At 35.4% G+C, this 25,139-nt stretch overlaps 1 protein-coding gene across 1 annotated transcript in view; it reads right to left on the reverse strand.

Annotated features, from left to right (window-relative positions):
* Positions 1-285: 285 nt before the first annotated feature.
* The window catches only part of LOC141406415 (ornithine decarboxylase 1-like), a 32,630-nt gene continuing 7,776 nt past the window's right edge, over positions 286-25,139 (reverse strand). The window contains exons 4-7 of the mRNA XM_073991774.1: positions 21,217-21,390; positions 20,903-21,148; positions 628-690; positions 286-566 (exon numbers count right to left, since the gene is read on the reverse strand). Coding sequence (XP_073847875.1) covers positions 345-566; positions 628-690; positions 20,903-21,148; positions 21,217-21,390 — 705 coding nt within the window. The 3' untranslated portion in view covers positions 286-344. The remainder of the gene's footprint in view (positions 567-627; positions 691-20,902; positions 21,149-21,216; positions 21,391-25,139) is intronic.

Below are 25,139 nucleotides of genomic sequence, written 5' to 3' on the forward strand. Positions count from 1 at the left end.
GATACAGGTGTGGTAAAACCACCCCTCCGAAATGCAACGAAATACATTTTCACAACTTTAAATATTGTCTGCAAATTTCATGAAAATCAGTTCAATAGTTTTTTTAAATACAACATATTTAAAATGTGGGCGTGGTACATTCCCTGAAAATTTCAGGAAAATCGGTTATGTAGTTTGTAGTTGTAAGTTATTTAAAAAAGGTGGGCTTGGTCAAAATTCTTTCCATAAAAACTAAATTTTTGGAATATAGCGAACATTACAAAAAAAAAAAAAAACAAAAATATATTCAAATCGGTCCAGCCGTTCTCTACCAACGAACGACATTTGATTTTTATTAATAAAGATTATATGCAAATGTTCTTGTGCAGTTTTGAAATGTTTTCCTCAACTTGTGCAGAAAAGTTGTGTATTGATGATTTTTGTTTATCTTCTTTATCGAAGTATATGATAGGGGTTGGTTTTGCGCCATTAAATCGTGTCGCCAGTGGTATGCTATAGGCACCCATATTTGGAAAAATCAAGAAATCTCCACATATCAAATCTGGCAAACGGAGATTTTCTCCAACCTAAAAAATGGGGAAGAAAAAGATCATTAAGGTCTCATAATGTTGTAAAATGGTTTCATACCTTATCAGAGGAATCACAGGATGGGCCCCATAATGTTGTTTTGAATGTGGGATTTGCAATATCCTGTAAAATAGTTGTTATAATTTTATTGTATTTGTTATGAGGATATTAGTAAAATAAATAAAACCTTAATTATGAAATGTATAAAAAATAAATAAACTGTAATGTATAATAATATAATTGTTCCACAAACATCCCAGATGGGACAAGGGGAGACTTCTCTCATATCAATGAGTGCACGCCGATTCATATTTGCTCAATGATATGGGACCTACTTTTTATTGCCGAGTCCGAACGGCGTGTCTTACGACACCACTTGTAGAGAAGTTTTTCATGGCTTAAATACTCAGGAAATGTCGCCAGCATTACTGAGGGGGAATTTTGCCACCGTTGAAAATTTGATGTTGCTTGGCCTGGGATTCGAACCGCAGACCTTCTGAGTGCAAGTCGGACGTGCTAACCATTGCACCACGGTGGCCCCCAATGTATAATTGTTCCACAAATATATCCCAGAAAGGACAAGGGAGACTTCTCATTGATAATGAGTGTATCCCGATTCGTATTGAGCTTAAGACACCACTTGTAGATAAGTGTTACATGCTTTAAATACTCAGGGAATGTAGCCAACATTACACTAAGGGTTATTTTGTCAAGATTGAAAATTGGATGTTGCTTTGCCTGGGAATCAAAGTCGGGCATTCAGCGTGCAAGGTGGATGTGCATTAGGGTTATGATTTTTTACAAGCTCTTCTACCTGTATCATATTTTGATGAGTTTTTACCTATGATTACATAAAATCTTAATTATAATGTGAGTCGCTAAAAAAGCCACGCACAAATTCATTTGGAAGTTTTCTATATGAGTTCTTTTGGCAAAATTTTGAAGTCACTATAAGTAGATATATAACTGAAAATAAGCTTTGGAGCTACACGCAGTGTTGCCGACAGTTTTTGGTCGGAAATCGTCAAAAACAAATCGTCATAAAAATTTGGAAAATCGTAAAAAATCGTCAACATGATCCAAAACTGGGTTTGGTTACCGTTTAATGTGATTTTTTAGACGATAGTATACTACTTTCGGAATTTTTGTTGTTGAAAAATATTGCATAGTCTTAAATGGCTATCTGTCAAACCCTTTTTTGTAAAAGCGTTTTGCGGTGCCAACGATAGCTCGAAAACGGATGGGCCGATCATTTTTAAACGTCAAAGTCAAAATTTCGATTATAGCGAAAAAAAAATTACTGTGTTTTTGTCAAAAATCGGGCAAATTTTATTTTAAAAATCTCTCTCGCTTAAGGACTATCTTTTTCATCGGTCAATTTGGTTTCGAGATATCGTTGGCACCGACTTCAAAAATGCCATTTCGAGAAGAACGCGTTTAAAGTATCTATGCTACATACAAATCTCAAGAAATTGTTCCCTTCCAATTCTCATATATCAGACAATTTTGCTCCGATCGACTTGAAACTTTTTGCGTCATACTCTACACTACCTGTAAATTAGAGTTGTGTAGTTCGCAAACGAACTAGTTCAATTGAACGACTCACCTCAAAAAACGACTGAACTAGATCACTCGAAGTCGTTCTTTATAGTTCAGTAAAAGAACGAAAGAAATGTCAGCTGTTTCAGTCGGCGTTTGTACCATACAATTTGTCTTCAAACTCTGATTTACTAACACATACATACATTTGTCAGCTGTCCATCATTTTTTCACAGACAGTAGGGTTAACAAATTTTTGACATTTTTGTAAAACAAGTGAGATAATAATTGAAATGTGTTGAAAACAAAAGAACATGAACAAAAACAAAATATGTGAACGGAAAACAAAAACAAATCGACGATTTTCATTCATAATTTGACAACTGTGTTTGCCAAGTACAAGCTCTCAACATCCGGAGACCGCCTCCTATGAAAAAGCTTGAAGAAATTGATAGGCAAAATGGTAGCAAAAGGTCATCATGCGCTACACATAGTTGATGAGCCAGAATTCAAAAAAATTAATAGAACTTGTGTCACACTGTCTTGGGTATACTCTACCAACGATCAAAACACTCTCCCAATTCATTATCAACAGTTTATAGGATCTTCGGTCAACTATATGGTAATGTGCAACATTTAGAGAGTTTTATTGCAAAGTGCTTGCTGAACGACGAACTGAACTACTGAACTAAAAGAACGAACTAGTTTAATCAAAAGACCTGAACTAAAAAGATCGATAAGCTAAACGAACTAGAAAGCACAACTCTACTGTAAATAAGTCAATATTTTTTTTTAAATGACAAGTAGGGTAAGTGCACCTAATGTCGGCATGTACCAGTAGTCGGCACCTTTTGAATTTGAACTCAAATAACTAAAAATTAAGAAAACAAAATAGGAAAATAATCTTAAAAATTCTTCAACAATATTGTCAGCTAAATGTATATAAAATTTCATTGAGCTAGGACCAATTATTATATCGAAATTTATGTTTTTGTCAGTGAGTGTTTTTCACCACAACCGAAAATGCATGTTTCTTAAGAAAAAGATTGTGGAGATGTTAACCTTATAAGCTCTGTAATTATTTTAAAATGAAGAAATTTTCCACAACATGTTTGTTATATAGGTAGAGAATAGGTAAAAGAACACTTCAGAAAAAGAAATTTTTAAAAAATATTTATAATTGTGCAATTTTTGCTGATGCCGACTTTACCCAGCAAAAATAGTCATTACTAAGTAATGACTTTATTCAGTAAAATTTGGCAGTAGTAACTACTTACAAATATACCGTAAAAGTCATTATTTTTACATGGGGATGTCATAGGGCGGAAGTACTTCCTTAAATATGTTTTTTAAGTACATACATAACCACATACCTGCAGTCGAAAAGAAGCTAAAAAGCATAGTTCTATTTTTAGAAAAAATTGAGGTGAAATTATATTCAAATTCAACACTACACATTTTTTGTTTTTTTCTTTTTCATTCGATACATGCTAGTTTTGACCACACGAACTTCTGATTTGTAGTCAAACACACTAAACACTAGGCCACTCGCTCGAACAGCAAGGGTTGGTTAAACTCATCCATGTACATCAACATGTTTTTGTAATTTTGTAAACAAAAAACACACATGCTGACGCTGAGCTTTGAACACACAACTCTAGAATTTGTAGTCGGACACACTAGCTCTGTGCCACCATACTCATTACTTAGTAAGTAAGTAGTAAGTAAGGATGTAACTAGTTATGTGTTAACTGTTATATATGTACTGTGTGATAATGCGGAGGGTAATGAGTACTCATTACCTGGTAATGCAGAAAGTAATGACATGTGTCTACCAAATTTTTGCTGGGTAGGGACAAAAAAATATAAAATTTGCCTGAAGTCGGCATGGGGTTATAAACATTGATTTTTATCGATTACTTTTAGCTAAAAATTATAAAAAATATTAAAGAAATACTTTAAAGGCTAATTAATAAAAAAAATAGTTTCAATTTGAAAGGAACTTTAGCGATTTTAAGCAATATTAGCCATGATTTGAAGTACGTACGTTGTGGGATGCCGACAACTGGGTAATAGATGCCGACTACTGCTACGAACTAATTTATTGAAACAATATGTTTAAATTCCCTTATTTTTTGAAGTAAAATCAATAGAAATGTATACAAATAAACTAGAAATGTATAAATAACTAATGCTAAAGCTATAGTTCTTTCAAATATTTAAGAAAAATGTAAAGTATGCATTTTTTCTTTATTTAAATATAACATGCCGACTACTGGATCATATCATGCCGACTATTGGGGAATGGTGCCGACTACTGGTGAAAAAGCAGCATTTCACTAAAATTGTATTTTTTGGATGTTGAACAGAAATAATCAAAAAAATTGTTTATATAATCTAAAACTACACAAAATAACGAATCATAACAACTTAAATTTAATTTGATTGGATATTTAGTCTCGGAATGACATACGGCTGAAGATACGAGAATCCTTAAAGTGCCGACTACTGGTGCACTTACCCTATGTTTTATCCCTTAAATACCGCTATAAAAACAGCTTTCAGGAGATGATAGTTTTCACCGTGGTTATCGAGTTTGCAGTAATGCAGCAAGGTAAAGATGAGTACACATCGCCAGTTTTGAATGACAGATTAGCTTGCCTGACAGTGTGACCGTCCATGTTAGTCGGTACACGTACATTTGGTTGCTGGGCAGTCGAAAATCTACAAAAAACTCTCATTAAAGAGGAAATCGATAGGAAGTATTTTATCTCGAAAAATTTTCAAGGAAGATTTTCATCCATTAACAATTCTACATGAAAAATTTCAAGGAAGATTTTCATCCAATAACAATTCTACATGAAAATTGTCAGCTAATGTAAATCCAAGATGAGGCAAAAACTATGAAAATCCCTCTATTCCAGACATGTGCCTAAATGAAGTCAATCCGTCTCGATATTGTTTAAAAACATTAAAATAGCTCATAAAATCGACTTTGGAACATTGATTTCCCTAAAGTCTTTAGTGAAATTCGGGTCAAAATATAGTTATCGTCTTTTGCTTCATGCAATTCGGGATTATGTGAAAAATCGTCATTTTGGACCATAAAATCGTCAAATCGTCATTTTTCAATTTTGGTCCAAAAAATCGTCAAAATTACGATAAATCGTCAAATTCGGCAACGCGTGTAGCCATGACATAACTTTTTGTTTCTCACTAAATGTATCATATCATTACATACACCTATATCATATATAATTTTATTTCATATATTTAATATTTAAATGGAATAAAAGTTATTATAGCCAACAATAGGCAAAAGGTCATTCATTCGTGTAGCAGGAAATATTTTTTAAGAATTTTTTCTCATTTCATGGTATTAAAAAAAATAAGACAATTTATTGGCTTACTCTTATTTAGAGGTGCAGTTAGTATGGAGTAAAAATTTTCAAGTCGATCGGGGCAAAATTGGCTGAGATATTAGCATTGCAAACTGGGGTGAAGTCCAATTTTTCTGGCCAAAACTATTTTTACGTCCTTTTTGTATTGATATTTAGTTTTATTTATAATTACTGTCACAAAATATTAATTCAAAATTATTTTCCCCCTAAATTTCCTAAAATTACACAAAACAGCCAATCTTAATATGCGAAAAACTAAATACATGATAATCAGCAAAAACAACAGTTACAATGATATCACGCTACAAGTACAAGACGCCTGCATCGAAAGAATAAAGAGCTTTAAATATCTTGGATTTAATATCAACGAGAAATGGGATTGCTAAGGAGAAATTGAAATTCGCATAGAATTGGCAAGAGACGCTTTTTATAAATACAAAAAAATTTTGTCAAGTCATGATATTAATCTCACAACAAAGCGACGATTTATAAAAACATATGTTTGGTCAGTTCTGCTATATGCCGTTGAGACATGGACTTTAAAATCAGCAGACATAAAAAGATTGGAGGCATTTGAAATCTGGATATATAGGCGTGTACTGAGAATATCATGGACTGATTTCATACCAAATGCCGAAATTCTGAGAAAAATGCACTGCGAGAGGGAGTTGATCGATTTGATAAAGAGAAGGAAGACAGCATACCTAGGACATATTATGAGAAACCCCAAATACAAATTGCTACAAAATATACTAAGGACAACTATTGCTGGCAGACCCGAAAGAGGAAGCAAATAAACTATATGGCTAGACAATATCCAAGCATGGACTGGAATTCGGGATTCTGCAAGACTTCTAAGTGATGCTAAAGACAGGGATGCCTTTGTTTTGGTCGCCTATAATTCGAAAACCGAATTGGCAAATAAAGAAGAAGAAAATACATAAACAGGGTGATCCCACTGTATGGGGTCTAAACTAAATCTTCGCATACGTTTATAATTCTTGGTGCGAAGGGTTCATATCTTCTAAGAAATCAAAATGTAAAATTACAGCCAAATCGGCTTAAAAATATGGCTAAACTTGTCAAATTATCATTAGACAGCGGAATTTATGCAACCCCTATTTTTGTTCCGATTCATGTCAAACATATGACATATGCAAAATGCATAAATTTTGCATATGCCAAATTTCTTATGTAACAAATATTTCAATAATAAGTACAAAAATATTTGTATGCTAATTTTTCTGTTTAAAATTCTTTTCAGGCAAGTCAATAAAATAGAGAAATGTATAACCACAGCCTCAACCTTCAAAATACCGAAAATCGGAAGGTATCGTTCTATGGGAGCTATATGAAGGCCTGACCCTAAACCGACAAATTTTAGGTGGAAAGTTGTTTACACCCAAGAAAGACTTAATACCAAATTTCAATCATTTTGGTGGGATATTGAGGCCACAACTTTCAAAATACCGGAAATCGGGGGGCACCGTACTATGGGGGCTATATGAAGACGTGGACCTTTACCGACAAATTTCAGGTGGAAAGTTTTATACACCCAAGGAAGACTTAATACCAAATTTCAGCCATCTCAGAGGGATATTGAGGCCACAACCTTCAAAATACCGAAATCCGGAAGGCACCGTTCTATGGGGGCTATATGAAGACGTGGACACACCTCAAATCCTTGTATATATTTTTGCATATGCTCATTTTATGCAAATATGTAAAAATATGTCAAAATATAGGAGATATGCAAAATATGCCAACATTTCTGGGCCTAATTCGTTTTATTTTGTGATAAAACGAGTTTCTGTCTGATTTTCTCTACGATCATCCTTACCATATATGCATTTGCAAAGAATTCCGCTGTCTAATTATCATATATTGGGGGTACCCGTATATGGGGGCTATTCTCCAACGTAGACCTAGGTATGTCGACAATTGTTGATTGAAATATTATCAAAACAAAAATACCAAATTTTCAGGCAAATCGGCTCAAAATTGTGTTTCTTAGAATTAAGTTTGTACCAGCCGAATATAAAATATTTCCAAATTTGATGTAGCCTAAAAAATGTACTCCATTTATCGCAACGAATCGCACCTTGAAATGATTATACCCTCAGCCTTTAAGCTACATAGGGTGTATACACTTTGATACGGTTGTAGACCCCAAGTATGTTTGAACGAAATTCGTTTCAGAAAATTTGGAGTCGATTTAGCCATGTCCGTTCATCTGTCTGGCTGGTGCTCGCGATAACTCTCGAAAGGATCTAGTGATTCGAACCAAATTTTGGGTATCGTAATATTTTGTTCAAACTTAGTTTAAGTTCGAAGATGGGCCATATCGGTCCTCGGGTACCTCCCCCGCAAAAATTCAAATTTTTTCTGTAAAACGCTGTGAACCATAACTCTTGAAGGGAGCAATTGATTTGGTCCAAACATTGCATATCGTATTATTCCTTCCAGATATAGATCGGATTCGAATATGTACTACATCGGTCTGGTCCTTCGGGTACATTCCACACAAAATTAAACTGGCGTAATTAAAAGTGAGACTTCTTGTTGCTCAAAAGAGTAAACATTAACTCCGAATTTCCAGTTGTGAACGATTTTCCGAACGAAATTATTTGATCACAAAGTAAAAATAAAACTACTATAAATAAAACTACTAAAAAAAACTACTATGAAATACGGTGTCATTTTTTCTCCATCACAAATAAAGTTTCCGCACCAAATGCATTGAAGTTCAGTAATGCATTATTTAATTTTGTTTGTTAATATGACATATACGCTTTCCGTAATAACTTATTAATAGTTTGAATCTAATTTAAAATCAATATCGAACCATTCTCGATCAATTTGGCTTTTGGGTTTGTATTTAACCAAAAACAACAAAATAATTGTAAATATGAAAAATTTTTTATCGATTGAAAAAAAATGTATTCAACAATTTTTTTCATCAAGAAAATATTTTGTTTTTATCAAGCACAATGTGGAATATTTTGATAAATATTTTTGTCAATATGTAAACTATTTTATCAGTTGTATTTTTACTTTGTAATCAAAAAATTTTATCGAATTTTGTCAATATGACAATTTTTTATCGCCGGAAAATCGATAAATTTTTGATTGAAACTTTGAATTTTTTTATCAAATGTCTAAAATTTTTTTCTGTGTAGTCAGCTGTACCCATATAGCCACATGATGTCAGACACATGAATTAATTTAAATAAGAATCAAAGGTAAAAGACATTTATCTTCATTCCAAAAATTGATTAAAAAGGAAGAAAATGGGTCTACTGTTAGACTCAATTTTGGCCCTAAGGCGTACCTAGTCACGTTTTTCGGGACATTGGCTTTATTATCTCGAATTCAGTAATACTTACGTATTTTGTTTTAAACATAAAATGAACAGTATGGCCTTTCATTTAATGCATAACGCGGGCAAATAGCCTTAACCGTACCACAGATATGGGTCGCCGAAATCGCCAAATAGCCAAAACATCAAGATTTTTCATAACTTTGATGCCCCAGTAGTACGTGTTAACATATTCCAATTGTGCTCAAACTTTGGCAATCTTGAAATCTAACAAAACTAAACAGTTTAGGCGGCACCCCGTCTAAAAAATGCGACATCGATTTGTCCCCTATGAGTTAAAATCAAACTAATGTTACAAATTAAGACAAAGAAAATATTGAATTTTACATAAGATATTTGATATTTTCTCAAATTTTATATTATTCTTATTTTAATAATAAAAAATGGTATTACATTACCATAATTTTATTCCCTGCACCACACTGTCGTAAGATGTCTCAATAACATGATCTACTAAAAAATCGACGTTAAGTGGCCAACAATCTTAATTTAGAACATTTTGAAGATTTTTGGTGATTTTTCTAACTTTAATTGACAATTTTACGACTTTTATGACGATTTTCGGCCAAAAACTGCATATTCTGCATATTTTTGGTATAATTTTACATATTTTTTGCATGTTTTTTATATGACCCAAATATCAAAAAATTTACCCTTAAAACGCCTAGATCCAAAATTTGAGTCCAATCGGATAAGAAATAAAAAATATGCAAAAATCCGATGTCTAGTTATTAGGTCTGTACGATAACTTTCCCAGCAAAAATTATACAGTGAGTTCCAGCGACTTCTCTCAGTGAATTTTACTATCTCAAACAAGAAAAATTGCAGAAAGTTATTGAAGAACATAACATTTTGCAAAAACTTGCAAGAAAGTCAGCTGTTTCCGAAAATGTATGAAAATTGTTGTTTACACCAAATGGAACAAAAACATACATTACAATCCCGCGACGGCCGGTTCTATGCACCGGATTGACTCGGAGGAATCTTCGACCAGGGGCCGTCACCTCAACAATTATGTGTTTGTGTTCGTGTATTTTTTTCACCATGGGAGCGGCAATTTATCCCGGAATGCCTGCTCCGAGCTCTTCTGGTCCGTGCCGGGATAGAAATGAACCCCGGGCCAGTATGGATCTGTTCCGTTTGCCAGATCCGCATCCACCACATGTCAACAATGGTGAGATGTAATGGATGTATGGAATGGGTGCATTTTCGTGGGTGCTCTGGCCTTAGTAGCACCCGGGATTACAGCGACAGGTATGTTGCTGCTTGCTGCGTCAGCGCATCACCCAGTGCGTCTTCTACGTCGTCGTCTGACTCTTCGTCGTCGTCGGAATACGAGACGCCCCCGCAGTCTCCCCAACAACAACAACAAATGCAGCATCTAACGCCACATGTTGTTGTTCAACGGCCCGGAAATGCATCATTCCTGCAATTCAATTGCAACGGTCTCCGCAATAAGGTCAGTGAAATTGTGGACTTTATGAGTCGGAAAAACATCATGGTCGCCGCGATCCAGGAAACAAAGCTCACCGCCACCTGTAGCTTACGTTGTGATGGTTACAACGTTTTGCGGAAGGATCGCACAAGAAGCGGAGGAGGAGGACTTGCCTTCCTAATACACCAGTCTGTCCAGTACAGACCTATCTCGCTTGAGCTTGGCTCTAGTGACCCATACATGGAGTGTATGGGGGTAGCAGTAAATTGTGGTACTGCCGAGGTAGAGCTGCTTAATGTGTACATACCGCCGATGAATAGCTGTGCCCGACGTTATATGCCCAATATTAGTTCGCTGTTAGAGGGCGATAACCGTCTGGTGCTAGGGGACTTCAATGCTCATCATGAGCTTTGGCACTCCGTCCTAGGTAATGACCAGCGGCAGGGACGTACGCAGGGGGGGGGCACAGGGGGCCCGGGCCCCCCCCGAAATGGTTTGGTCGAACAAAATTTGTTAAGCTACTGTAAAAAATTATTACATATTTTCTTTGTCATAAACATTTTTTAATGATTGGAGATTTCAAATAAAATGGAATCTTATACGAAAACTTATATTTTTCTGAAGTTTCTGTTCAGAAAATGAGCATCATTAATAAGTTTTTTTTTTTAAGAAATGTTTTCAAATTTTTTGTTTGGACCTATACTCTTTTTAAGAGAAAATTCTAATGGTTTCTGAATTATTTCTTGAATTCATATCAATCCACTATTATGTACGACTTCCGTAATGAATATACTCCATGTTTGTTATGTCATATTCGAGCTAGAGGCATTACACTCAATGGAAATGCATGAAAAAATGTCTATTGGACAAAATTTATGAAGGGGTTTCCGTGGACAATATCTTAAAAGTCAATTAGAAATTCGTCTCAGAGGCTTGACCAAAATTTTGTTATGCTATATTTGACAAATTGTTTGCCAGATAGTAGGGGAAAAATGACGTAAAATGAATTTGTTTGCGTCAAAAGCAGCTAAAATCTGCTATATTTAGCAAATCCACTTGCATTTTTTCCCGATCATCAACTAACTCTGTCCAACATTTTTAAGGTAGTCGTGTGCAAACAACTTCTATTGAGGATTTTATGAAAGTACATACCCAAACGACAAAAACACTATTTGGGTATTGTTTTGTCAGATCTAGCCAAGATTTTATGTTCTCATCTTAAAGTGGCAAAATATTGAATTTCTCAAAAAATTGGGGCTATATCTCGGAAACCAAATCGAAATTTGTTTTGACCTTTTTAGCATACTTATAGATAAGGGAAAAAAGAAAATATTTTTACAAAAAATCGACTCGAAAAAATGCATTAGCGCTATAAGTTGTACGCAATATCTTAAAGTACCACAATTTTGATATAGTATGCACCATATCTCCGAAACTGCAAAATTTGTCGTAATGATATCTTTGAAAAAAGTATTGGCTTGAATGTGATACACAATTCATCTTAACATGCCTTCGATGTCTAATGTCTCTATCACGGTGTATCTTGAATATTTTTCCACGATCATGTAATAAATATATCAATAACACTGCTCAACAAAATTGAAAAAGTTGACTGTTTCAGACGAAGTTGCAGTTGTTTCTATATAAAATCGGCGAGTTATTTTCGAATCCGGTGCCGGTTTTCCTCCATCAGCTCTTGTTTTTGAGATATAGCTCAAAATCGGTTTTTACGAGTTTAACCCAGACTTTCGTTATTTTCGGATATAAACAAATATTGTTTTGTGGGTTTTTCGACATTAATATATTAAGGAGATTTTGTACGCTCGATACAAATCGTTTTTGAAATAGTTATGGTGAGTATATATTAAAAAAATATAGAAAATATACGACGGACCTGTTAAAAATTTCTTATTTTGAGTACTTTAAGCTATAATTACGTCATCGGGGGAAGTCATAGGATCTTCATATGGCAATGCGGATATGCTTAGGGTGTCTACTATATAGTCCAGTATTCAAATATATAATATAAAGTTCATATCGCCCATGATTCGACCATAACCTAAAAATCATCACTTTTTGGAAGATTTTCTGTGAAGTTAACATGTTTCAACTCCCAGTGGTTTAGCAGCTATTGACTATTATGTAAAATTTTCTATATTTAATCAATTATTTGTATGACAAATAAGTTCTGCTGCCTGAGGGCGGGCTACAATATTGCTAAAGACTGGAAAACAAATAATGCGAAATGGGTCGTTTTAAACGTTCAACATAAGTGCAGTTTAAAAACTTTTCGAGGATACTTTGGGCATTTTTCTTGTTGACTCTTGTAGTCTTGTTCACTGCTATATCCTACTTTTCGTGGGCAAGTCCACGCTTCCTGACAAAGCTCACGATACTACGATGATCAACTAAATTGGCTTGTGATGGGGTAACTATTGAAATGATAATATCAATTTCCAAAATGTACTATGTCGCTCCATTTCTACAGGTACTTTTAACACTTCTGCGCTTTGATGTAAATTAATTTTTTAGCAAAACGTATGCATGTATTCCGAACGTCCACAATCGTTAAGATAAATATCCCAAAAGTTTCGATATTTTTATTAGCAATTTTTGTCGTCCAGATAGGCCATAACATTGTAAAAGCTCCTGAATACATATTTGTTGGGGGAAATATTTGGGATTGTGCATTTACATAGGCTGAGAGCATATATCTTTTGGCCAATTTTTTTCAGAAATCAAAATTAACGATTTTTTTGTTCGTTTCCAACCGATTACAAGTTATGATCAATTGATCGATTGTTATTTGTCAAAACTATATAACATTTGAAACAATACATTTAATTTAAGAAATATTTAAATTCTAGCTTCAATAAGTTGCAAGAACTGAGTCCAGCACATTACAGTTGAACCTCGATTATCCGTGAATCGATTATCCGGGAACCTCCATTATCCGTGATAGAAAAGAAATGTTGGATTTTTTGCATTTCTTCTATTTTTCGTTATAAACTTCATTGCCCGGGAGTAAAAACACAGTTTCCAATTAATCTGATTAAGCAAACAAAAGGTAAACAAACGAAAACTGGAAATTTTCCTGTATTACACAATTTGTGTATTTACGGTATCACAAAAACCATGGGACAAAGTCAATTCAGATGAATCTGACGATGATGATATTATGTATCCTTCTAAAATTTGGTGGATTACCGTAACGAATTTAATAAAAATTGCAGATTTTCATATTATTGTACAATGTTATTTAAAAAAAACTAATGCTTCTTCTGTAACGGCCGGAACAACAATCATAGAATTTTTTCCACTTAAAGTGTTTTGTCACGATTTAGCTAAGATTTTGCCAAATGATTTGACATAGCCCAAACATGAGTCAAGGATTCGGAGTCTATGAGTCGTAGTCGGTATCGTCCGATTTTAAATTTCTGAAGTTTTAATTGTCTTGTACAGGCTCTATGCTCAATTCTCTGCGGTTGTAAAATTAAAAATAATACCCTAAATACTACTGAATTTATGTACTTTTTGTCAATATATCGTATAAAATCAACTTACAAACCCTTTAAAATAGCTTTACATAACATTTCAAATTTTCATGATTTTTGGTCAAGTTGGGCCCCCCCCGAAATGAAATCCTGCGTACGTCCCTGACCAGCGGGGTACAGCGCTGGCAGAGCAAATCGATAGCTCCACGTTTTGCACGGTGAATGAAGACGCTCCTACGAGGATTAGAGGAAACTGCCACAGCTCGCCAGATATCACCATTGTGGCACCAGGTCTGATAAATGACGTAACCTGGCAATCCGTCATTTCCCTTAGTTCGGACCACCTCCCTATCATCGTCTCCGTAAACAGACCACCCGACTTCATAACCTCTGAACGCCGTACTTTCCTGAACCATGGGAAAGCTGATTGGCAAGGTTTCAGAGAATTTACCAATCACCGCTTCAGTCAATTGCCCACCCCCTCAGATCCTCGGGTAGCTGAGAGAACTTTCCGAGACATCATCATTAAAGCAGCCGCTCGCTACATACCTGCTGGTCGAATACCCGAAATAAGACCAAATTTCCCAGCAGAGGCGACTAGCAAATGAACGTGATGAGCTTCGTCGTACGAACCCCGAAGACCCAAGAGTTAGAGAACTTACTCTTGAAGTCAACAGGCTAGTGGGCGAACATAAGCGGAAAAAGTGGCTAGACCATCTGAAGCAGTGCAACATTGGTGCAGGAATAAGTAAATTGTGGGCAACGGTTAAATCACTCTCGAGTCCGGAAAAGAAGGATGACAGAACGGCTGTTACTTTCAACGGCGTGACAGTAACTGACCCAAAGAGGTGCGCGTGTTATTTACCGGCAGTTCATTGAGCACCCCGAGAGTGATAGGGCGAAGAGAAGTGTGCTACGCCGTATAAGAAGAACTCTTCCAGCCGAGGAGGTACCACCACAATTTACGATGAGCGATGTTGCAGATGCCATCCGAAACGCTAAATCATCCAAAGCGTTGGGCCCGCACCGAATATCGATGGTAATGCTTAAGCAACTGGATGAACCTGGAGTTGAGTATTTAACAAGTGTTCTCAACCTATCGTTAGCCACCCATGTTGTACCGGATGCCTGGAAAGTTGGCAGGGTGGTCCCGCTACTGAAGCCTGGCAAGGATGCCAGCAGAGGTGAATCGTACAGGCCGATTTCACTCCTGTCGCCAGTAGCAAAGATCCTAGAGGCGCTACTCCTCCCCACGATGAGAAGGTGTTTTCCAGTTGCCCAACATCAACATGGATTTCGGAAAATGCATAGTACTACAACAGCATTAGACGCCATATCCACACATATCAGTAGAGGACTGAACCAGAAAAGGCCGTGCGACCGAACAGTCATGGTGGCTCTTGACCTATCGAAGGCCTTCGATACCGTCAACCATGCCAAGCTGTTCGAGGATATAGAGAAAACTAATCTCCAGCCATGTTTGAAACGTTGGGTAATCAACTATATGTGTGGACGCCAGTCGTTTGTAGAATTCAGAAACAAGAAGTCCAAAACCCGTAGAGTGAAACAGGGAGTTCCCCAAGGAGGGGTGATATCTCCGGAACTGTTTAACCTCTACCTTTCTGAAATTCCACACCCTCCAGACGGCACACAATGGTTCAGGAATCGATTTTCCTGGCCAAAAATCAAAATTTTGTTTTGTAACAGATATTTAATTTCTATATGGTATTCGATAGTAAACATATTGAAACTAAGGAAACCAAAAAAATTAGGTAAAAATATTGGAAGGTGCGGGCGTGGGGTGCCCCTAAAGACGAGCATTTTTCTAATTTTTGAGAAATACGTAATTTTTGAAAACTTCTAGAGAAAGAAATTGCTATTTCTCGAAAACAATAACATAAATTGCGTTCGCCGTTTTTTCGTTAGGTAGGTAGGATTGTGGCCTTTAAAAATAAATTAAACAAATTACCGTGGCGTTTACACAACATGAGCTATTTTATTTTTCCTCAGGTACTAAATTTTATGAAATTCCAAATGTAGTGGACTAGAACTTTTGTGGAACAACATGGAACAATGTTCTGTTTCCACAGAAATATGCCCGAAAGTCTCCTCTTTTAGCCCATATATACTTTTGTTCCCGTCCCGTTCCGTCCGTTTAACACTTTTTTAAATTTATTGAAATTACATGGGTAAAAATGTGTGTTTTTCCATACCAATTCCCATATGAATTACAGCTTTTTTACACAAATTAAAATTTTTTGGAGTATATGAGTTTTCATATGAGTTATATAAGTTTTTTGAACACCCAAGGAGCATTTTATTTTAATTTTTGAAAAAAATTAATTTTTTTGCATTTTTTAATGTGAAAAATTTGTGAAAAATTTTTTTTTAATTTTTTTTTCGAAAATTTTTTTTTATTTTTTTTTTTTGCATTTTTATAGTGTATTTATTGGCGTTTGACAATCTTTAATATATAAGAAGATATAAAAACACAAAAGCACTGATATTTTGATGAAAAATAGTAAAAAAATTCAAAAGTTTAACTTTGACATTGAATTCCTCTGCAACTACCAGACCGCTTTGACCGCTTATAATTCACCGGAAAGCTGATTGTGTTATCTGTCTAACAAAAAAAGAATTGTGAAAATATCTCTATCCGTTCAAAAGTTACAGAATTTTGACCAGGAAAAAACGATTCTGAACCACTGTGCGCCGTAGGGATTTTCAAATAAATCGCGATTTAAGTTCACATTTTTAGGGGTTCTTTAGGTTTTCACGATTTTGCTTGGAAACCGTGAGTCCTATGTAAGTGGGCCTAAAGAAAATGTTTTAGCTGTGAAAATTCTCCACAAGATTGACCTTTATGCTATTTTCGTAGGATTTACCGTTAGTAGTGTTTTAAACGGGGCAACAAATTTGGTAAAAACTTTGGATCTCCTAATATTTTCTCCAAATTTAGTTTAACATTTAGTTTAACAAAATGCCCCATATCGGTCCACCCCTTAGGGTACCTTCCCAAAGTTCAACATTTGTATACCGATGCTGTTCGTTATGGTCCTGTTGACAGCGATCTTATGTTTCCCGTGGACAAGTCCATGCTTCCTGGCATACTCGTCCAAAAGTTATACAATGACTCCCTGAAATGACTAGTGGGTGCGATATCTAACGAAAAGATATGTCTCCCAAAATAAGATCCACTTCTAATGGACTATGTAGGTCCATTCCTTCGAGTACCTCCTTCGCAACACTTTCCTGCTTAATATCACGGTGTGCCTTAACCAAATTTAAATGGAAGGTGCTTACACCTGGGAAGTTTTTGCAGATTCTGAAACTACAATGTTCATAGATGAGAAATATCAAGAAACAAAAAAATCGCCGCACAATGGTTCAGGAATCGATTTTCCTGGCCAAAAATCAAAATTTTGTTTTGTAACAGATATTTAATTTCTATATGGTATTCGATAGTAAACATATTGAAACTAAGGAAACCAAAAAAATTAGGTAAAAATATTGGAAGGTGCGGGCGTGGGGTGCCCCTAAAGACGAGCATTTTTCTAATTTTTGAGAAATACGTAATTTTTGAAAACTTCTAGAGAAAGAAATTGCTATTTCTCGAAAACAATAACATAAATTGCGTTCGCCGTTTTTTCGTTAGGTAGGTAGGATTGTGGCCTTTAAAAATAAATTAAACAAATTACCGTGGCGTTTACACAACATGAGCTATTTTATTTTTCCTCAGGTACTAAATTTTATGAAATTCCAAATGTAGTGGACTAGAACTTTTGTGGAACAACATGGAACAATGTTCTGTTTCCACAGAAATATGCCCGAAAGTCTCCTCTTTTAGCCCATATATACTTTTGTTCCCGTCCCGTTCCGTCCGTTTAACACTTTTTTAAATTTATTGAAATTACATGGGTAAAAATGTGTGTTTTTCCATACCAATTCCCATATGAATTACAGCTTTTTTACACAAATTAAAATTTTTTGGAGTATATGAGTTTTCATATGAGTTATATAAGTTTTTTGAACACCCAAGGAGCATTTTATTTTAATTTTTGAAAAAAATTAATTTTTTTGCATTTTTTAATGTGAAAAATTTGTGAAAAATTTTTTTTTAATTTTTTTTTCGAAAATTTTTTTTTATTTTTTTTTTTGCATTTTTATAGTGTATTTATTGGCGTTTGACAATCTTTAATATATAAGAAGATATAAAAACACAAAAGCACTGATATTTTGATGAAAAATAGTAAAAAAATTCAAAAGTTTAACTTTGACATTGAATTCCTCTGCAACTACCAGACCGCTTTGACCGCTTATAATTCACCGGAAAGCTGATTGTGTTATCTGTCTAACAAAAAAAGAATTGTGAAAATATCTCTATCCGTTCAAAAGTTACAGAATTTTGACCAGGAAAAAACGATTCTGAACCACTGTGCGGCATAGAGATCGTGATGTATGCGGATGATTGTACGATCTTGGCGTCGGGTCCTATCGTCGATGACATATGTGATAGGTTAAATGTCTACATAGCTGACCTAGTGCAGTTCTTCCATCTGAGGAATATGAAAATATCCGCCGCTAAATCCACAGCCACGCTATTCACCACATGGACGGCTGAGATGAGGCTCCCACTGAACATATTGGTCGATGGTGCACTGATTCCGACCACTAACTACCCTAAAATACTGGGTGTAACGTTCGATAGCATGTTCAAGTCGTCCGCGCATGCCACAGCTATTTGCAATAAGATCAGAAGTAGGAACAAGGTTCTCAAGTCGCTGGCCGGCAGCACTTGGGGTGCTGATAAAGAAACCTTGTTGACCACCTACAATGCAATAGGCCGGTCTGTGGTAAGCTATGCGGCGCCAGCGTGGTCCGCAAAGGTTAGCGCATCGCAGTGGAAGAAGATTCAAACCTGCCAGAATGCCGCCCTGAGGACTGCAACAGGGTGCCTCCTCATGACACCAGTGGACCATCTTCATGAGGAGGCGAAGGTTTTACCGGTGCGTCAGCACAATAAGATGTTGTCGATGCAGTACCTGCTTGGGTGTTACCGCAGTGAGCATCCCTGTCACGATTTAATGGACAGGCGCCCCCCACCCAGGCACGTCAGGAGAGACCTTCATGATCTAGAGAGAGAGGTCCAAAGGTATAAAAGAGAACCGCTAGATCAACGAGCCTATCAGGCAGGCTTGAATCGCATTCACACCAACATGGTTGCGCAAGCAGTACGAAGATACAGTGTGAATGCCGTACTTGGAAACCATCCCCCATCCATCGCAGCAGAAGAACGACAGCTGCCAAGGCAAACACGAGTGGTTTTAGCTCAGTTAAGATCCGGACGATGCAGCCGCCTCAATTCGTATTGGGCCAGAATTGACGCCACGATACCCAACATATGCCCAGCATGTGGATTGGGACCACACGATACTCTGCATTTATTCAACTGCCCAGCTAACCCCACTCACCTGTCTCCTCATTCTTTATGGACGCAACCAGTCCAGGTTGCAGAATTCTTGAGTCTGGATACAGAGGAACTTGATAACTGAAATAATACACGAACAAACATAAATGCGTTGCTACAACAACAACAACAAAACATACATTTTAAAATTGCATTTGATTTATTTAAAGCAGGATGTTTGTGGAACAATTATATATATCCTATCCACAACGCTTTAAAATCTAAAAAAATGTGAAATTTTCTTGGTCAATAATGTTAACATTTCAAGTTGTTTACATTGAACAACTGATTAAAAGTCAGCTGGCCGAACTTACAAATTTTTGCGGGTCAAACAAACGAATTGAACGATCTTCACATAGTTTGATGAGCTTATCAAATACATAAAAAGCTTGTCTTTAAGCGAGACAGATTGTTTTAAAAATTGTTTGTCCTTTTTTACAAAAAACAGATGGTAGAACAAAGAAGGTAGAGTAAATACTACAACAAATACAACTCAACAACCACATAGAAATTTGATTTTGTTTGTAATGTTAGTGTCACCAATACATGTAAACAAAACAAGGAAATGTCTATAAATTATTGGAATTTATAAAACTTATAATTTATCACATTTGATTGATTATTTTGAAAAACATGAATGAAAATTCGTTACATGTTCAATTTGAAAGTATCCATATCATTCCACTAAATGGATAATTTCTCACAGAAAGTATAATTCTTGCTAAAATTCATTGAAAAAGGAGAAGCTGTTCCATACTTTTTTCTATAAGCGGTGTTATAGTGTGCGGCACGTTGTTCGGACATAGAAGAGGTTACATATCATTGATATGAAGAAGTCTTTACGGGAAATAGTTTTTTTTTTGAATGATATATGTTTTCCTCAAAAAATATATGTCCCTAATATAGATCGAAAATAGAAATAAAAATATAAAATGTCGTATGAAATTTGACATTAACATTACAGCCCAGTTTAATCAGGCTGGTACTGTTGTTACCTTATATTGTTCTACCGTGCAAAAAACGGTATATTTTTCGTTAAAATCGAAATTTTGACTTTGACAGTTCACAATTATTTAAATACATTTTTTAAAAATTTGTTTCGCTTAAAAACCATATTATTAGGATCTTAAAACAACCACAAAAATATAAGATGATTCAGCCCGTCCATTTCCGAGCTATCGTTGGCATCGCAAAATGCTTTTACAAAAAATGGTTTCGCAGGTAGCCATTTACCACAAGACTATGCAATATTTTTCAACAACAACAATTCCAAAAGTAGTACCAAATGTGCCCTATCATACAAAAGAAATAACTACTTAAAAATATTGGTAGTTTCTTTGTAAAAAATTAATGAAAAATTAGTTTTTTGGACTGCAAAACTAGTGATAACCCCTTAAGTAGAATAAACATTATTGTAGCCATCAATAGGCAAAAGTTCATTCATACTTGCTACAGGAAACCATTTTTGAGAAAAAAGGTCAAAAAGTCATAACCTAGTGTGCATACCATTGTACCACGGTGGCAACCATGGTAATTAGTTTTAAAAAATTGCGCAATTGGAGTATATAATAGTCTAATTTTAAATCATAGATGGACCTTTCGTATTCCGATTTTACTTACCAGTAAATGTTCAACAACAACCTTGTAATTCTCGGTGACAACATTCCTAAATGACATATAGACTCCGTCATTTATATAATAATGTTTGATTGGACTACCGTCACTTGACTTTGTCACACGCTTAGAGTGTATCTTGCAAATCAAAGTGTATGCGGATTCCACAAAATATCTACCCGGTTCAGCAATAACTTTGACATTAGTCTCAGGAAAATTACGCTGTAATGAACGGTCAACAATATCACAGATCTAGAGAGGAGAAATGAAGGGAAATTTTTATCGATTTAGGCGTCTTTTCAAATAATTTTCATACAAACCCCTTTGAACATCACATAATCACTGCCCGGAAATCCACCACCAATATCTAAAAGCGTCATTTGAAATCCAAGCTTTGTGCCAAAATCAAAAAGTGTTTTCGCTTGAGTTATGGCTCGATCATAAGCTGGGAGTTCATTGCAACCGGTACCAACATGGAAACTAACACCAATTACCTTTAAAAAGAAAGTGAAATTCAATTTGAAATATGTTCCGCTATATCGAATGTATAAGGTTCTGAGCTCTTTGTCAATGAGAAAACTGACATTACAAAAGTATTGTTACGGAATTATGTTTTAAGGACCATGATCTGCAATCTACTTGAAAATACAAGGCCGACATTACTGCAGGAAATACGATGGATTGCGAAAGTCGTCACAACAACACCTAAAGGCGACGCACTGTATTATAGCTGCCATGGCATAAAGCATGAGTTTGGTTGCGGATTTGTAGTTGGTCGGAGGTTAAAACATGTGGTCTTCAACTTCACCCTAGTGAAAAAAAAGACTAGCAGCAATTCGGATAAAATCTAAAGTATTTAACATCAGCTTTATGCTCCCAGTAAAGACCAGGACGGACAGACCAACGATATATTTTAAGAGCACTTAGAAGAAACATATGACCATTGTTCTGCCCATGGCAACTCTTTATACTCCATAAAATATTCTTAACTAAAATGGAATAATTAATTTCATTTCCTGTTTCAGCCACGGATACCCCAAATGCCTAAATTATCTAATCTAAAAATGTGTTCAAGCAGTTGGTAGCTTCATATGTGGGCATTACCAAAACATGGAATCATGTTCTTCTTCTTCTTTATTTGCTTATTCGATTTTCGAATATTAGCGATCATACAGTTACATAGTTTCTATTTTCATTACATGTTATTTATGATTTGACTAAAGAATTTTCTATTTCGTGATGTGTTGATAAGGTGGTCTGCGTTATGATATCCGGTCCATTGCTGTATGTTCTTGAGCCAAGTTGTTTGTTGGAATTTCTACCTTCTATATTTGCTAGGAGAATTAATTGAAGTTGTTTATATTTGGGATTCCTCATAATGTGTCCTAGGTATGCGCTCTTTTGCTTTCTGATATGCGTTGTTAGTTCTCGGGTACGGTTCATTCTTCTGAGAATTTCTTCGTTCGATATGTGAGCTGTCCAGGGTATTTTAAGTATTCTTCTGTAAACCCATATCTCAAATTCCTCGAGTCTTTTAATGTCTACAGCTTTAATGATCCAAATTTCCACTGCATATAGCAATACTGACCAAATATAATTTTTAATGAATCTTGTCTTCGTTTCAATGTTTATGTTATGGCTTGTTAACACTTTTTATATTTGAATAACGCGTCCTTTGCCATCTCTATTCTGCATTTAATTTCTTTGCTGTTGTCCCATTCCTCATTAATTAGAACGCCTAGGTATTTAAAACATTTTACTCTTTCAATAGTAGAGTTATGTTTTTTAAAGATGTGTCCGTGGGCGAATTCTTTCTACTAATCACCATGAACTTAGTCTTTTGGATATTACTTTTAGCACATATTTTTCGCTGTATTCAGTGAGTCTGTTCATAGGACTTTGTAGTCCGGACATAGTATCAGGCAGAATAGTGGTGTCGTCGGCGTATCGGATGTTGTTCATATATTTATTTCTGATTTTTATACCTTCTTGAATATTTAACAAGTAAAAAAGCATTAAGTTCGGCCGGGCCGAACTTTTCATACCCTCCACCATAAAATATTCATTCCTGTCCCCAACTTTAAGTGAGTACGTTAAAATGTCAGATAATGTACATAAAATGCTTTTTATGTTTTTTATGGTGCCTATATCTAACTGTTGACAATTTTTGGTGGGCTAGAAATTGGGAGGTACTGTTATATAGGGGTTATAATAAAACATGGGTCAATGTTGAGAGTTTTTGATGGGAGCCTTTAATGTCAAATAACTCCTAATTCGGTTAAAAAATTTAGCTAGAATCCTCAAAATATCGAAAATCGGTACATAACGTGGGAACTTCAAATGTCATTAACAGCTAGTTCGGAGGTATCTGGGCTATACGAAAATATGAACTTAAATGAACAATTTTTGTTGTCTTTTAAATTTCAAATTACAGAAAGTTCATCCAAAAATATAGCTAAGGTACGGAAAATCGGGAGGTTTGTTTTGGGGCTATACAAAAACATGGACCTACGTTCGGTTAAACATTTTAAGTAAAATCCTCAAAGTACCGAAAATCGGGAAGTATCGTTATATTGGGGCTATGTTGAAAATTGTTGATGCAGATGCAACCTTCAAACCTTCAAATGTCAAATTACAGTAAGTTCTGTTAAAAATTGTAGCTAAAATGGCCAAATTACTGAAAATTGGGAGGTACCGTTACATGGGAGCTATATCCGAACATGGACCTATGTTGACAATTTTTGATGGAGAGGTGTTGTGAACACTAAGAACTTCAAATGTCAAATTACTGCTAGTTCGGTTTAATATTGTAGCTAAAATCATAAAATTACTGAAAATCGGGAGGTACCGTTATATGGGGGCTTTCTTGACAATTTTTGGTGGAGAGGTGTGGTGACCACTAAGAATTTCAAATGTTCAAAATACAGATAACTTGTTGATAAAATTCTCAAAATACCTGAAATCGGGCGGTAACGTTATATGGGGGCTATTCCAAAACATGGACCTATGTCCACTAGTTATATAAGTTTATTGACATTTAAGAACCCTAAATGTCAATTGATAGCTAAATCGGTCTGAAAATGTAGATAAAAACGTCAAAATGTCGTAAATCGGGGGTACCGTTATATGGGGGCTATACCAACACGTGGACCTAGGTCCACAACTTTTGTTATATAAATTTAGTTACACTTAAGAACCCTAAATGTGAAATTATAGCTATATCGGTCTGAAAATGTAGCTAAAAACGTCAAAATACCGTAAATCGGGGGTACCGTTATATGGGGGCTATACCAAAACGTGGACCTATGTCCACAAGTTTTGTCACATAAGTTTATTGACACTTAAGAACAATAAATGTCAAATTATAGCTAAATCGGTCTGAAAATGTAGCTACAAACGTCAAAATACCGCAAATCGGGGGGTACCGTTATATGGGAGCTATACCAAAACTTGGACCTATGTCCACAACTTTTATTATATAAGTTTATTAACACTTAAGAACCCTAAATGTCAAATTATAGCTACATCGGTCTGATAATGTAGCTAAAAACGTCAAAATACCGTATATCGGGAGGTACCGTTATATGGGGGCTATACCAAACCGTGGACTTATGTCCACAACTTTTGTCATATAAGTTTATTGACACTTAAGAACCCTAAATGTCAAATTATAGATAAATCGGTCTAAAAATGTTGCTAAAAACGTCAAAATACCGCAAATCGGGGGGTACCGGTATATGGGGGCTATACCAAAACGTGGACCTATGTCCACAAGCTTTGTTATAAATGTTTATTGACACTTAAGAACCCTAAATGTCAAATTATTGCCAAATCGGTCTGAAAATGTAGCTAAAACCGTCAAAATACCGTAAATTGGGGGTACCGTTATATGGGGTTATACCAAAACGTCGACCTATGTCCACAACTTTTGTTATATAAGTTTATTGACACTTAAAAACCCTAAATGTCAAATTATAGCTACATCGGTCTGAAAATGTAGCTAAAAACGTCAAAATACCGCAAATCGGGGGGTACCGTTATATGGGGGCTATACCAAAACGTGGACCTATGTCCACAACTTTTGTTATATAAGTTTATTGATACCTAAGTGCCATAAATGTTAAATTATAGCTAAATCGGTCTAAAAATATAGCTAAAAACGTCAAAATACCGCAAATCGGGGGGGCTATACCAAAACGTGGACCTATGTCCAGAAGTTTTGTTATATATGTTTATTGATACT

Source organism: Musca autumnalis, unplaced genomic scaffold (assembly GCF_047663935.1).
Source record: "Musca autumnalis isolate F117 unplaced genomic scaffold, ASM4766393v1 scaffold_5, whole genome shotgun sequence".
NCBI lineage: Eukaryota > Metazoa > Arthropoda > Insecta > Diptera > Muscidae > Musca > Musca autumnalis.